General features: G+C 38.5%; 1 protein-coding gene across 1 annotated transcript in view; it reads right to left on the bottom strand.

Moving 5' to 3' along the window:
* The window catches only part of ZNRF2 (zinc and ring finger 2), a 103,910-nt gene that overhangs the window by 47,602 nt on the left and 39,847 nt on the right, over window positions 1-16,461 (bottom strand). Inside the window, exon 2 of the mRNA XM_043589185.1 lies at window positions 243-338. Coding sequence (XP_043445120.1) covers window positions 243-338 — 96 coding nt within the window. The remainder of the gene's footprint in view (window positions 1-242; window positions 339-16,461) is intronic.

Genomic DNA, 16,461 nt, shown 5'->3' with positions numbered 1-16,461 from the left:
TTTTTAAGTCTATTTCAAAATGTACCAAGGCTACACTGAAAAATCTTCCCCAGGATTTTGAAGGTCTTGGGACTGTGGTCAGGAAAGAGCAGTAAAGCCAGAGCACCAGACCTATAACTGAAACACCAGTTAGCTCCAGGGCTCATAGACGGTCATTCCTTCGCCTTTTATATTTTATCTGAAACATAAAAATCATAAAATCTAAGGTCATTCTAAAAAGCATTTCAAAGCACTGGACTTACCATTATAGGTTATTCTTGGCTTTGTTAAACACATCACAAGATGCAAATCCATTTCATCTGAAGGTACAAATTTTGAGCATACAGGGCACTTAAATCCTAAAAAGTAAAAGAAACCCATTTTACTTAATTATTCTGAATGTCCAATTCTGTTTTTTAATAAAGCACAGAAGACTAAAAGCATTTCAAATTTCAGTATTACACGTATAGTAATATACTACTTAACTGCAAGTTCGTTTGGGAAAAGGGTTTGTAACTATAATATCTGACTTAAATCACTTTACAAAGACCATCCCATATCAAATAAAACAAGTACAAATGAGAAGAAGTAGGCTCACTACAAAACTCCCAAATCTTTTTCTAATGTATGGATCCAATCATTTTTGTTTCTAACTTTTTCCTTTAACCTGGACTTATCATTTCGTGGAAATTACCTTTCCCAGCTTGGTAGAGCACAGTTTGAATCCCAAGGTTTTATTGCTAGACGGTACTTTAGAAACTATTCTACTGCATTAATCTTTTAAAAATTATTCTGATGAAGAAAGTCAAAAACCAGCAAAATCAGGTCTAGAACCTAAGACGCCCGTCTTCCAGTATCGTGATCTGTCACACTATGCTACTCAAGTCACAATGCAAACAGAAAAAAGCACCAAACAGGGCAGATTTCCCAGTCAATTTCGACACTTAAATATTAGCTTGTTTCCTACCATATTCAATCTATACTACTAAGTATTTGCTTAAAGTGGTCTATTAAAAATAAACTGGTATACCGAAGAGAGAGTATGTTATGTATTCAGTTCTATCCTGCTCCCTGACTTCCCAGGGGACTGTCCCATCTCTGGTTCCTTGCTGTCCCCTGCTGCCCTACAGCTCCCTCAACACCCCTACACTGCTTGAGCAGCACTGGACACCTGATTGTAGACAGCCAATTAATACTTCAGGGCGAAGAACTACAAGCCAGAAGTGGCACAAAAAGATGGTCTGGGCCAATCTGTTTTTCTTGGAAATATGACAAGAAATGGCAAGAGAGTACACACCGGTCAGGTGTAAAGAGCTGAAGCAGAAAGGTCACATGTAGGTAAAAGAGAGCCCAGTGGCTCATGTGTAAGCTGAGCTTACAAGAGAATAGCAACTATCAGCCAGCGAAGGACAATGGTTTGCATGGAGATCCCAGAGCAGATGTGTAGAGAGGAGCAGAAGTGCAGTGAGAGACCAAAGCTAGTAAGAAGGGGAGTGACAGAAACCAGCCCTAAGGTAAGGCTGCCTCAGAGTCTGACAGCTCCGTACTTCTGGCACATGTGTGTTCTTAGAGGCACTCTCCTCCCTTCATCGTGACTCAAAACTTACTGTGACCAAATGTGTCAGACTAGACTCATACCTCATGCACAATTTTGTACAAATTAGGAAAAGGTTTTGGCATGGGTACTTAGTCCAGGTATTCAACTTCCTAAATGAAATAAATGCTATTGAACACCATTTTTCACATTGTATTCAATGTATTTTCAAAGAACATCCATTTTTTTTCTTTTACTAAAATGCACTTAATACAATGTGAAAAAAACGTATGTAAATGTATGTTTACTGCCCCTTCTTGAAAACCACCAAAATGAAAAAAGAAAGAGGAAAGAAATCTATCTAAAATGAAACTGCAGGAGCACCTTGATGGCTCAGTCGTTTAAGCATCTGGCTCTTGATTTCGGTTCAGGTCATGATTTCACAGTCAAGAGATCAAGCTCCACATCAGGGGTGGAGTCTGCTTAAGATTCTCTTTCCCTCTGGCCCTCCCCCACTCCCACTAATAAGTAAATAAGAAGCTGCAAAATAGCTATAACCCCCAAATACAGAATATACCAATACAAGGAAACTTAGATCAAATGGGGAGAAGACAGAGACTCTCAAGTAGCATTCATATTTCCAGGACCAACTAACTATCTTTCACTTGGAACTGTAAAAACTTTTGGGGCGCCTGGGTGGCGCAGTCGGTTAAGCGTCCGACTTCAGCCAGGTCACGATCTCGCGGTCCGTGAGTTCGAGCCCCGCGTCAGGCTCTGGGCTGATGGCTCGGAGCCTGGAGCCTGTTTCCGATTCTGTGTCTCCCTCTCTCTCTGCCCCTCCCCCGTTCATGCTCTGTCTCTCTCTGTCCCCAAAATAAATAAACGTTGAAAAAAAAAAATTTTTTTTTTAAAAACTTTCTTCCCTTGAGGTTTTCAACAGGACATACAAGAGGGCAAGAGGCCAGTTTTTTTAACTACTGATCAGAAATCACCTGAGTATAGGCACATAAACTCTAAATTATCAAAGTACAATACTGTGAACTACTGAGAGCCATCCAACTGCCCACAAAGTAGAGCCCAAGGAGAGAAAACTCTATGTACAAAGAACCACCTGGATTTCTAATTCAATACTATAAATTCATGTGTTTCTTTCTCTTCCCCTCTAAAATCTGCTGAAATAGATCTCAGTAGAATCTATAAGAGAATGAGAATAAAATAAGATAAAGACCTTGAAAGGAGACAGCCAATGAGAAAACAGACACTCTAAGTGTCTGCAGAAGTCAATTCTCACTATCTAGTTCTCAAAAGACTGCAAAATCGATACCTCCAAATGACTTCCCAAGACAATGGGGAGGCATGAGGATAAAATCTAGACTGGTTCAAAGATTAGGGAAAAAAAAAAAAAATTCCCTAGGTCTCCAAACCATGACATACAGCAGCTGTAAGAAACTACAATTCCCCAACTACAGCAGGACAAAGAAGGCTAACTAACTTCTAGAATAAAAAACCCAAAATAGAATGACTTGAGCAATGGGAAGGAAAGAAAACAGAGGAATAAAGACCTATGTACCAAAAAGGGCCCCTCTGCAATTTCCTTTACTCCATCTTTACCAAGAACTTGGTAGATTCTTCCCTTTAAAAAAAAAAATTTTTTAATAAAAATTTTTTAACATTTTATTTATTTTTGAGGCAGAGAGACAGAGAGCGAGTGGGGGAGGGACAGAGACAGGGAGACACAGAATCCAAAGCAGGCTCCAGGCTCTGAGCTGTCAGCACAGAGTCTGACACACACCCGAATGCACAAACTGTGAGATCGCGACCTGAGCCGAAGTCGGACGCCTAACCTACTGAGCCATCCGGCTGCCTGCCCTGGTAGATTCTTCTCTTAAATCAAAACGTCCCGCAGGATGAAACATCAAGACCCTCGTCTGTTGATAAGCCCTAGCCTTATAAATAAAGCTTCTAATCAGCTTTTCAGGGCCTCTCTCAAACATAATTCAATGAAAGAAAACATTTAGCGTGACTGAGAAACAATACGCAGAAGCAAATTCAAAAGACAAAAATATTTACAACATGTATCATAAAAAAAATACCCTTAATATAAAGAACTCTTAAAATTTGTGGAAAACCAAGTATCAGTTAGAAAACTGGGTAAAAGTTTTAAAGCAGTATTTCACCAAAAAGGTATTTTCAACTGACCTTTCTTAAAACAAATGAAAAACTGGGGCACCTGGGTGGCTCAGTTGATTAAGCGTCCGACTTCAGCTCAGGTCATTGATCTCAAGGTTCATGGGTTCAAGCCCTGCATGGGGCTGTGTGCTGACAGCTCAGATCCTGGAGCCTGCTTTGGATTCTGTGTCTCCCTCTCTCTCTGCCCCCCTCGCCTGCTCCCTCTATTTCTCTCTCTCTCTCTCTCAAAAATAAACATTAAAATTTTTTTTTGAATAAATGAAAAACTGCACAGTGTCAGAATAAAAGAAATATCCCCTCCTTTCTTAAGTTTATTTATTTTGAGAGAGAGTGAGTGAGCACAGGCAAAGGAGGGGCAGAGAGAGAGGGTAAGAGAGAGAGAATCCCAAGCAGGCTCTGCATTCTCAGCACAGAGCCCGAACCCACACATCAGAGACCACGACCTGAGCCAAAACCAAGAGTGGATGCTTAACTGAGCCACTCAGGCACCCCAAGAAGCACTTTTCTCTCAAGTTCTTTTTCTTTATTCTCATTTTAGTGGGCTTTAGGAAGGAAAAGTAACACCTGTGTTCAAGTCACTTTATTTAACTAAAAATCCAGGTCGGTTCTTTGTATATAACTGTTCTCTCTCCTTAGGCTTTACTTTATCTCTACATTTAAGATATCACTGCTTACCCGAAATTGGCAAAAACTCAAAAGCTTGACAACACACTGTTGGTGAGGCTGTGTGGAAACAAGCACTTTCATACATTGCCAGTAGGAGTGCAAATTTATACAACCTCTGCAGAGAGCAATCTGGCTATATGTAAATCAACTACATATGTATTTATCTTCTGGTCCAGCAATCCCATTTCTAGGATCTTACCCTGAAGGTATGTCCCCAAAATACAAAAAAATAAGGGCACACATAGAGGATTCTGGGAAGACAGCCGAGTAGGAAGCACTGGCAGAATCGGCCTCCCCACCTAAATGCTTGCATCTGTCTGAGGGAACTATTTTGGAACTCTGGAGACTACTGAAAGCTTGCAACTTCCAGGGGAAAAACCTGGACAGTACATTGTGGTTATTTTCAGCTCTTAGCACAGTAGCAGCCACCCTTCCCAGCCCAGCCCAGCCCAGCTACATGGCAGGCAGCAGTGCACTTGTTCTTGGAGCAGCTTACACACACCCTGCAGGAACTCAGGGTGGACATAAAGGACTCTATCCTCCAAAAACTGGAACTCTGCACTCTGATTGCTGCTTCTGATTCAGGAGATACAGACAAAGAGAAGGGTATCATTGTTTTGGACCTTCCCCATTTTAAGCCCCTCCCATTCTGGCTCAAGAAACTGCAAGGGGATTTAAAGGACCTACACCCCTTTCTTCCCCTTTATTTTTCTCTTTTTCGGAGCCAGACATTAAAGATTAGGACATTCAAAAACAACTATATACACAGGGGAAATTAGAAAGGGACTGTACATGCCCAGGGCAGGTCTCAGAGAAGACCTTAAGTTTAAAAAAAAAAAATTTTTTTTAACGTTTATTTATTTTTGAGAGAGAGAGAGACAGAGCATGAACGGGGGAGGGTCAGAGAGAGGGAGACACAGAATCTGAAACAGGCTCCAGGCTCTGAGCTGTCAGCACAGAGCCCGACGCGGGGCTCGAACTCACGAACCGTGAGATCATGACCTGAGCCGAAGTCGGCCGCTTAACCGACTGAGCCACCCAGGCGCCCCATTAAGTTTATATCTCAGGCTGATGATCCTCAGAAACAGGCTATAACACTCCCCCCAAAACAATACAAAATAGCAGACACTGGGAAGAGGGGGAAAATCTGATTTCCAGAGTTACTACATTATTAGATTCAAATATCCAGTTTTCAACAACAAAAAACCACAAAGCATACCAAAAACAAATAAGAAAACAGAAAAGCATGGCTCCTTTAGAGGAAAAAAATAAAAAATAAAACAAATTGTCCCTGAAAAAGATCTGATGACAGATATACTAGGCAAAGATTTTTAAATGCCTATCTCTTAAAGATGCTCAAAGAACTAAAGGAAGATGTAAAGAAAGTCAAGAAAATATGATCAAAATATGAATAAAATGGAAATATCAATATGTAGAAAACCTAAATAGAAACTACAAAGAAATTCTGGAGCTGAAAAGTATAATAACTGAAATTAAAAATTCACCAGAGGAAATGAAAGGCAGATTTGAGCAGGAAGAAATAATCAGTGAACCTGAAGATAGGACAATGGAAATTATCATGTCTGAGGAATAGAAAGAAAAAAAGGACTGAAAACAAGTGAACAGAGCTTAAGGGGCCTGTGGGATACCAACAAGCAGACCAACATATGCATTGTGGGAGTCCCAGAAGGAGAAGAGAGTAAGGGGAGGGGAGAATATTTGAAGAAATAATGGCTGAAAACTTCATTAAGTTTGATGGATGAATGAATATAAACATGGATACAAACATCTAAGAAGCTCAACAATCTCTTTGTAAGATGAACTCAAAGACATCCATACCTGGATACACTATAATCAAACTTTGAAGAGACAAAGAGAATTTTGAACACAGCAAGATAAAGGTGATCATCATATTAAAGGATTCTAAGATTACAAACAGATTTCTCATGGGAAATTTTGGGGTCTGGAGGCAGTGGGCTGATGAAAAAAAAAATGTCAACTAAGAATCCTATATCCAGCAAAATTCCTTCAGTAGTAAGGGAGAAATTATAAAATTCCCAGATAAGCAAAAGCTGAGGAAGTTCATTACCATTAGACCTGTCCTAGAAGAAATGGGAGTCCTACAAAGTGACATGAAAGAACACCAGACAGTAACTCAGAGCCATAAAGAGAAATACAGCTCTCAGTAAAGGTATTTAGGTCAAGGGGAACTGTTTTCGAGGAACTGTACTGGAGGAACTGCACCTAAGAAGTATTATCCATATCTGGACCTGACTCAGATAACAAGATCCTGGACTTCAAATTGATGCCTTAATGGGATGAGACTGTGTGAGTACTGGAAAGAAAGGGAATACATTTTACATATGGAAGAAATGTGAACTGTGATGGCTAGAAGGCGACTCTGGTATTTAGTCTCCAAGGATAGTTGCTTTCAATTTCATGCATCCTGATAAAAAACCTAATTCTCCTTTCCTTAAATCTGGGCCAGCCTTAATGAGTTAGTCAATCAAGAGAATCCGGAAGTGATGTTCTGGGATTTCTCAGATAAATCTTGAAAAGCCTCACAGCTCCCATTTGGACCTCTTAGAATGCTCACTTTTGGGATATTCCCTTTCAGAGCCCACTTGACATGCTCTAGGAAGTTCCAATCACAGAGAAAGGTCATAGATAGGCATTCCAGCTGACAGCCTGAGCTGAAACCAGCATCAATTTCCAGGTATAGTGAGTGAGCTACCTTTGATGTTAAGTTACTTTGAACTTTCAGATGACTCTAGCCCCAACTTCCATCGCAACTGCCTGAGAGACTCCGAGTGAGAGCCCCATCAACTGATTCCATTCTACTCATAGAACTTCAAGAGATAATAAACGTATGTTTTAATTAAAACACACACATACACACACACAGTAATTTACTATGACACTCTTTGGAATAGCACAATACAGTAAACCTAAGAGACATAATGAAGAAACCATTAGGTATCTACACAATGGAATACTATGCAGTATAAAAAAGAAATGAGGAAAGTCTTTGTGAATGGACACAGAGAGATATCAAGGCTATATTAAGTGAAAAAAGCCATGTGAAAAAAGTGCATGTTATGCAAACTACTGTGTATCAAAAAAGGGTAAATGAGAATACATGTACACATATGTACCTGCAAACAGAAAAACAAGGAACTTCAAACTAAGGTTTACATACATGTTGCCTTTAGGTAGTGAAATGTGGTGGAAAAAAGGAAAAAAGGTACTCCTGAGTATACGTTTTAATAAAGTTCTTGACTTCTGAAAAATGTTAATGATATACATATTCAAAAATAAATGATTAGGGGAAAATCCCTACTAAAATTAAATATAAATGGAAACGAATGTAACTGTACATCAGATACAAAGAAAATATATACACGCATGTGCACATATATACACACACACAAACACACACACACAGAGTTCAGTCCACTAAAAGGATGTAGAAGCAAGGATACCTCTCAAAAAGCAGATTCAGCCTTCAGATTTTACGTTCCTTAATATCATTCCCCATCAAGCCCTTGAAGGAGCTTCTCCCGGTCAGATTTGGACAATCTGACAAGCCAAATGGATAATGACTTAATAGTTTATAATATTTTGTATTTAAAAAGAATGCAGAAGTATATATAATTATACATTCTGAAAATATCAACCTAAAATCACGTAATTAACAAAGATAAAAAGATACTTCTAAGTTGGAGAAACTACCTGCCATCAGCTTCCATGTTCAAACTTAGGATCAGCAACAAAAGGGCAAGCTGACAACTGTGCTCCCTGATATGACTCACCAAAGACACAAAACTTCTATATGTTTCCACCAAATATAGTTAGATCTTCATTACGAAGAAACTTTTAAAAAAGTCTCCAACATAGAAGATATACACCAAATAAACAGAATAGCAGAAGTATGGTAACACTGACACAGGAAAGAGAAGAAAACATTAGCACTGCCAAACCCCAAAAACCTCCTAAGATTTCTATTTACTTCTGTTTCTGTCTATTTATTTAATTCCGTTTTCTTTAGTTTTGGTGTCCATCTTATATGTTGGAAGTTTTTTCCAAAATTCCTCAACTTTCCCAATAATTTAAGATGATGTTGCATCCACAAGACAAAAGACTATAAACTAGGAACAGAGAAGCAAACAAAAACTCTTGAAATAAACTTTTGATGAAATTAAGAATTCAAATAGACAGATGGAATATTAACTTGAGGTAATAATGATGTCAAAGGATAACAACGAATATTTACTATGTACTAAGAAATTACTAAACACTTTGGCTAAATTAATTCATTTATTCCCACATCCTTGAGTTAGGTACTAATATAAACCCTATTTTACACATGAAAAACAGAAAGGGTAACTGACTTACATAAGATCACACAGCTAAAAACTGGCAATGCCAGAAACAAACCAAGCTTCTGGCTTAAAAGCCTAACTTAACCATCACTCTACACATCTTTTTTTTTTAATCTTGCAGGAAGTAGAACCAAAAGTCAAATAAGGGAATAAGTAATAAAACCAGAAGATCAATCCAAGTGGTCTTAACATCCAATCAACTAGAAACAGACTTGAGAAAAGAGGAAGGAACTACCACAGACATAATTTCCCAAACTGAAGTTCATGACTATGCAGACTGAAAGAATGCACCCATGTAACAAATGAAAATAAATAGCCATATCAAAGTATGGTACTGTGAAATAACAGAGCCTTAGGGTTAAAGAACAGAAGTCTAAAAGTTTTCAAAAAGAAAAAAGATCAATGAAAAACATCTAGAACAGTTTCCCAGACTTTTAACTTTTTTTTTGTCTTTCATGATATTAATATTTTGAGAGTCTAGTTCAACTGCTTTGTAGAATCAGAATGGCACTGATCTTCTTTAATAGCAACACTTAGAAGAAGATAAGTGAATAACTTCAAAATTCTGAAAATTATTTCACCTAGACTATATACCCAAGCTATTACATATTCACACTGGACTGATCAATACATTTCATTAAAGCACAAAGTATCAAAAACATTCCTCCCTATGCACCTGGAGAAGTATCTTGAACACCTGGCACACTAAAACAAAGGAGCAAACAGGGCATCTGGGTGGCTCAGTCAGTTAAGTGTTCAACTTCAGCTCACGTCATGATCTCATGGTTTGTTGAGTTCTACATCGGGCTGTGTGCTGACAGCTCAGAGCCTGGAGCCTGCTTTGGTTTCTGTGTCTCCCTCTCTCTCTGCCCCTCCCCAGCTTGCCCTGTCTCTGTCTGTCTGTCTGTCTCTCTCCCTCAAAAATAAATAAACATTAAAAAAAAATTGTTTTAATTAAAACAAAGGAGCAAATAGAAAAGAAAGAGAGAGAGAGAGAGAGAGAAAGACCCCGAGATAGAGGAAATAAGATCTCTCATAGGAGAGAGGTGTAAGGAAATCCTTGGATAATTGTGGTCTAGAAGGTATTTGGTTCAGACCAAAGAGGAAGTAGAGGATCCAAGGAGGAGAGGAAAAGGGTAGAGAGTGGTAGGGAATGAACAGATAAGGTTTCTTGATGTGTTTTATCAGGTGGAAAACAGTATTAGGTTCTGACAGTTTTACAATTCTTTTGCAAGTTTGGGAAGAAGAGGAACTTAGAAAATCAGGTAAGCAAACAGACAAGGCAATTTTTTTTTTAAATTTTTTTTTCAACGTTTATTTATTTTTGGGACAGAGAGAGACAGAGCATGAACAGGGGAGGGGCAGAGAGAGAAGGAGACACAGAATCGGAAACAGGCTCCAGGCTCTGAGCCATCAGCCCAGAGCCTGACGTGGGGCTCGAACTCACGGACCGCGAGATCGTGACCTGGCTGAAGTCGGACGCTTAACCGACTGTGCTACCCAGGCGCCCCCAGACAAGGCAATTTTTAACGAGACAAATACACAATAAGAAATGCAATCCAGAGTCATAAACAAGGAGTATGAAATTAAGCAGATCATCATTTAGAAAGATGTTCAAAGGTCGACGGATCGGGGCACCTGGATGGACTCTTGATTTCAGCTCAGATCACGATCTCCCAGTTAGTGAATTCAAGCCCTGCGTTGGACTCTGCGTTGACAGTGCGGAACCTGCCTGGGATTCTCTATCCGCCTCGCTTGCTCTCTCTCTCTCTCAAAAATAAACAAACACTTAAAAAAAAAAGGTAGATGGAGGGGCACCTGGGTTAATCATCCGACTTTGGCTCAGGTCATGATTTCACGCACAGCTCATGAGTTCAAGCCTTGCATGGGGCTCTGTGCTGACAGCTCAAAGTCTAGAGCCAGCTTCACATTCTGTCTTGTCTCTCTGCCCCTCCCCGGCTCGTGATCTCTCTCAAATAAAAAAAAATTTAAAAACTTTTTTTTTTTTTTGCATAGGGGATGAATCAATGGAATCTACTGAAATTATAGCATTATACGCTAACTTGGATGTAAATTAAAAAATAAAGTTTTTTAAAAAGGTATATGGATAAGGGGCGCCTGGGTGGCGCAGTCGGTTAAGTGTCCGACTTCAGCCAGGTCACGATCTCGCGGTCTGGGAGTTCGAGCCCCGCGTCAGGCTCTGGGCTGATGGCTCAGAGCCTGGAGCCTGTTTCCGATTCTGTGTCTCCCTCTCTCTCTGCCCCTCCCCCATTCATGCTCTGTCTCTCTCTGTCCCAAAAATAAATAAACGTTGAAAAAAAAATTAAAAAAAAAAAGGTATATGGATAAAAATTAACACACGTAATATATATAAATCCTAATCTCCCACAATAAGCAGTTAATAGCATCTAAAAAATTAAATAAGCATATTACTTATAAATATGGAATTAAATGTTATAAGTGACAGCTATAAGTACTGAAAGTTGTCTCAAGAAAATAAAAACTAGTAGTTGGGGCAGAAGCATAAGACTGTTATTAGAAGACTAGAAGTTCTTTTTTCACAATATATACATATATTATCTTGATTTAATTTTAATTTTTAATTTAATTAAAAACTATTTTAAAGGAAGAAGTGTCTAGAGCATAGGACACATTAGCCTAGTGGCAAAGTATTCTGCAAGAATGTATCTCAGCCAAAGATGTTGCCTTCCCTAAATCATTTTCTCTGCCCTTTCCCCACATTGCTTTTCACTTTTACAGCAGTCCCAACTTGAAGTGACTTCATTCTCTGATGAATAATAATAAAGGATTCAATATGGGACCTAAATAAGCATTGTAGGAATTCACCATATAAGGAAGACAAAAACCTGAAAAAGGCAGATGAATGAGACAATTTAAAAAATTAACTCAGGAAACAGCTGTCACAGTTCAGCAAATAAATTAAATATAACAATAAACCTGTAACAGAAATAAAAACCACGGAAGAACCAGAAAGAAACAAATAGCTAGTGACAACATCACTGACACAGAAAAGGAATTATGGAAAACAGTACAGAAATGATCTGAAAAAAGACAAATTCATGGAAAACAAAGGCTAACTGCTTTTCCCAAAAATAAGAATGGAATCAAAAGAACACATCAAAATTATCAACAACCGTTAAAAAAAAAAAAAAAAAAAAAAAAGAATCCTAGTGACCAAACAGAAAATATAAGAGGTCTACGACAGAGGGGTGACCTGTGCATGCCTGGAGGGGGTGTCTTTTACAGAATACTTAAAAGTGGGACTCAAGACTCAGAACTCAAACAAGAGCTTAATAAAGAATCCAGGAATGGACAAGCTATGGTGTTTTACACACACACTCACACATAGTACATACACTACATACAATATTTAATTGGAGAAATAAGTGAAAACTGTAGGAGCTATTGCTCTGGTACAGTATACAAATACTAGATATATCAACTATGTGAAAATGATACAACCACCAAAAACTGGGATGAGATGGCACGATCATGTTTGTGTATAAAGAGGACAAGGGAGACTAATAATGGAAGAGAATGGACTGTAGAAATGAGCCTGATAACCCAGGTCTTTTAAAAAGCAAAGTATAGAGGTGCTGAAACACGAATATTATTATTCCCTTTTACCCTACACAACTCTTAGGTTGTCACCAAAGCCCTATTTAGGTATCATCCTTCTCCAGGAATCTTTCTCTAAATGCTCCATTGCAAGCAAAGGCTGATTTAATTTTTCCCTCTCCATTTCTTCTATGTTTTGATGATACTTCCAATACTAAAATGTCACACGCACATGGCACAGTAATTACTTATGTTTCTATATTCCTTATTATCTTAAATGGGCTAGTGAAAATACAGACTTAAAAAAATTTAATATTTTATTCTGAGAGAGCACAAGTGGGGAAGGGGCAGAGAGAGAGGGAGACAGAGGACCCAAAGCGGGCTCTGCACTGACAGCAGCGAGCCCGATGTGGGGCTGGAACTCAAGGACCACAAGATCATGACCTGAGCCAAAGTCAGATGCTCAACTGACTGAACCACCCAGGTGTCCCGAAAATACAGACTTTCAAGTCCCAACAACCTGGGTGCACATCCAGTTCTACTATATGCAAACTATGGGACCCTGGGAATGGCACTTAAGTCCCTCCCCCAGATGCTGTCAGTCTATCATTATCATCCCCACTGGTTGCCAATGTTCTCTACTCAAAGCTGGTACTCCAAGTTTTCCCAAAATTACAACTACTCTTCTACACTTAATTTAAATGACAAACATAATTTGGAAGAAAATGACCAATAAGCTTAAAACTTAGGTATATGCGCAATGAATATGATAAACAGAACAGAGAGCTCCATCTGCTACACCGAACTCCCCAGGTAATGCAAAACAGTAGATGCCATTTCCTATCTTCAATAATGGAATTGAAAAAAATTAAGCAAAAGGACTCTCTTGGTTAAAACTGCTCACTTCAAGAGAACAGCAACCTAAAAGTGCAAAAAAATCAAAAGGGACACAATTCAGCTCTTCAGATTCCTAGCTATCAAGGTTTTTACCACAGCTCCTGGCTCTCGATCACCTTTTGCATTACTGTACACACACATGCCCTGTTTTCTCCCAGACTGGGCTTTTCACATAATGGCTATTTGGTGTAGCCAGTTTAATCTTTCCTCCAACAGAATATACCCATTCACACCTCTGTGCCCTTGCTCTTAAGCCAATATGCCTTGCTTTTCTCTCATCTTATTAAAAATCGACTTCTATCTGTTTAAGTGAGCTCAGATCAAGTATCACCATTGCAATGAAGCCTTTTAAGAGAACTCAAAACCATGATGTCCTTCTCTTACTACATTCTTTTTAGTGGTTAAGTCATTATATATATATATATGTATGTATGTGTGTATATATATATATATATGTGTATATATATATGTATACACACACACACACACACACCCATATATATATCATCTACAACATTTCTTGTGTTTAGATTTTATCTCCCAAATTGGATTATTATCTGTGGGGACAGAAATTATATATTCTTCTATGTATTCTATTCAACCACCCTACCCCAGCATCCAGGCTAGACCTATAGTTGACTCAATAAATATGGAAAAGCATTCATGAATGAACCGCATAGTTGGTCTTAGTGTTGCAAGAGTTGCGACAATTAAAGGCAGATGATGGAATTCTAATTATTGGGAATTCTACCTGTGGTTTAAATAAAGTCCCAACCATTCCTTGCAGGCAAGAAAGGCATTTTTTAAAAATTCAGTTTTAAGCTGAAAGGTAAAGGTAAAATTGTTCTAAACATGCCAATAAAAACAAAGGTAAATAAATCAACTTCCATAAGCAAAGTTTTATAGTATATATAAATAACATGTGCCATAAAACAAAAGGTCTGGAGCGTGAACTGAGGAGGAAGACATTTGTCAGTAGGACCTGTTCAGAGTTTGGCAAATACAGGATTATATATGTTATGAAAAATTTCCTCAGAGGGCACCTGGGTGGCTTAGTCAGTTAAGCATCGGACTCTTCCTCTGGGCTCAGGTCATGATCTCACGGTTCCGGGACGGAGCCCTGTGTCAGGCTCTGGCCTGACAGCGCAGAGCCTGCTTGGGAGTCTCTCCCTGCCCCTGCCCCTCCCCCAAGCACACATGCAGGCTCGCTCCCTCTCTTTAAAAGAAAAAACAAAACTCCTCAGAAAAGGTAAGCCAAGTAACCTAAATAACCAGCAGCAAGATGAACGGCAGGCTACCTGTTTTCTAATTACCATGATTGCCTGGTAAGTGAAACTTCTGCTGTATTTTGTTTGTTTGTTTTTTTAATTAAAAAAAATTTTTTTTAACGTTTATTTTTATTTATGGGACAGAGAGAGACAGAGCATGAATGGGGGAGGGGCAGAGAGAGAGGGAGACACAGAATCAGAAACAGGCTCCAGGCTCTGAGCCATCAGCCCAGAGCCCGACGCGGGGCTCGAACTCAGGGACCGCAAGATCGTGACCTGAGCTGAAGTCGGACGCTCAACCGACTGAGCCACCCAGGCGCCCCACTTCTGCTGTATTTTGATTAAAGATGCTTGAGAAAGCCAAAAGGAAACACTTAAGTAAAACCTGCACTGTTTAATAATGACAGCTACAAAGGACGGGGCCAAAATGACAGGGGCAAAAATCTAACAAAATAAAAGGGGCAGGATAGCAAATGTTTCCACAACACAATACGGAAGACCAAACTTGCTCAACAAGCCTATTTACCAGATTAAATGTTTAAATACCGAATTCTATGAATCATCAAAAACAAGCCTTGATGAACCTACAAAACATCAATATACATCAATATGCATAATAAACATTCTTGAAAAGCTTCACTTATATCAGGACCATATTTTAAGTCCATTAGGGAAAGTTGTTATTTTCTACTATCGACCTATTTGTGACAATTCTATCATTTTATTCTTTTTTCATATACTATATTTTTAAAAGAACTATTTCTGCTGAGAATGGAAAGAGAAAATGAATGAAACAATTTTAAGTGAAAATTAAGATCTAATTTCTTTTTAGTATCCCAAATCTATTAGTGTGCCTATTATATGAGACATAGTAGATATTCAAATATCAGAATGAGTGAAAAGCTTATCCAAAGATGTGTAATTTTTTCATATTAAATAGCACACTGAAATGATTCATAAAATGTTCTACAAGAGTTCTTTATATATGCCCTGAAGATTTCTTTTCGCTCTTTTGGTTCCTGATTAAAACAAAAACAAAAACAAAAACAAAAACAAAAAAACAAAAACAAAAAACAAACTTATGGGACTGGATATTTTCATATGCTTTACCCTGGGTGCACCTAACAACACCCTCAGTGTTGTTTAAAAACAGCTACTTCTCCATGTTCACTGTCATCACTCCCACACCACTTAGGACCCTAAGTGAACATCTACTCTCATTGTTTAGCGATAAGAAAACCCAGTGAAGTGAAATTGTTTGCCGAAAGTCATAAAATGAGTTAGCAGTATGGCCAGAAGTAGGCACGCCACTCGTCAACCAGACCTCTCTCATAGGCACTTACAACCAACTAAACTAACAACGTGCAAAATCTTATACGTAAAACTGTTAGAACCACGAAACCCTTATAAGGGATCCATTTTGACCTTGTTTTTAAAGAGTGGTGATATTCCTTGTGAACACTGGCAAAATTCTACAACATGAATGGCTAGGATTAAGAACATACACTAGAAACCACAAGCAAATCAAAATCCATACTGGACATCTTGGCAAATGTTACTTCACATGTTCGGGAAACTATTCAGACACCCAAAGAGATGAAGTATTGGAGACTCAATAATTTTCCTCCATCCACGTGAAAAAAATTTTTGCATTGTTAAAGTCGTAAAATGCAAGCTTAACATGCATAATTGTTCATGTCCTTGGCATATTCAGAACCTTAAAAAAAAAAAACAGCAAAGATGTCCACCTTTTGGCTTTTGTTTCCCATTTATTTTACTTTTTTCCATTATTTCATTATTCCTTTTTTTCTTTTATACCCTAAGTAACTTCCCATCAACTTTTTGTCTCCTCAACTCCACTCCCCAAAATACCCCATTGGCTTCATTTCTCATCCTGTATTTTGGCTCTTTTATTGTCTAGATTATCTTAAATACATACAACCTACAAATATGATTAATTATAAAA

The sequence above is a fragment of the Prionailurus bengalensis genome, chromosome A2 (assembly GCF_016509475.1).
Source record: "Prionailurus bengalensis isolate Pbe53 chromosome A2, Fcat_Pben_1.1_paternal_pri, whole genome shotgun sequence".
NCBI lineage: Eukaryota > Metazoa > Chordata > Mammalia > Carnivora > Felidae > Prionailurus > Prionailurus bengalensis.
This window is presented reverse-complemented; position numbering and strand designations above follow the sequence as displayed.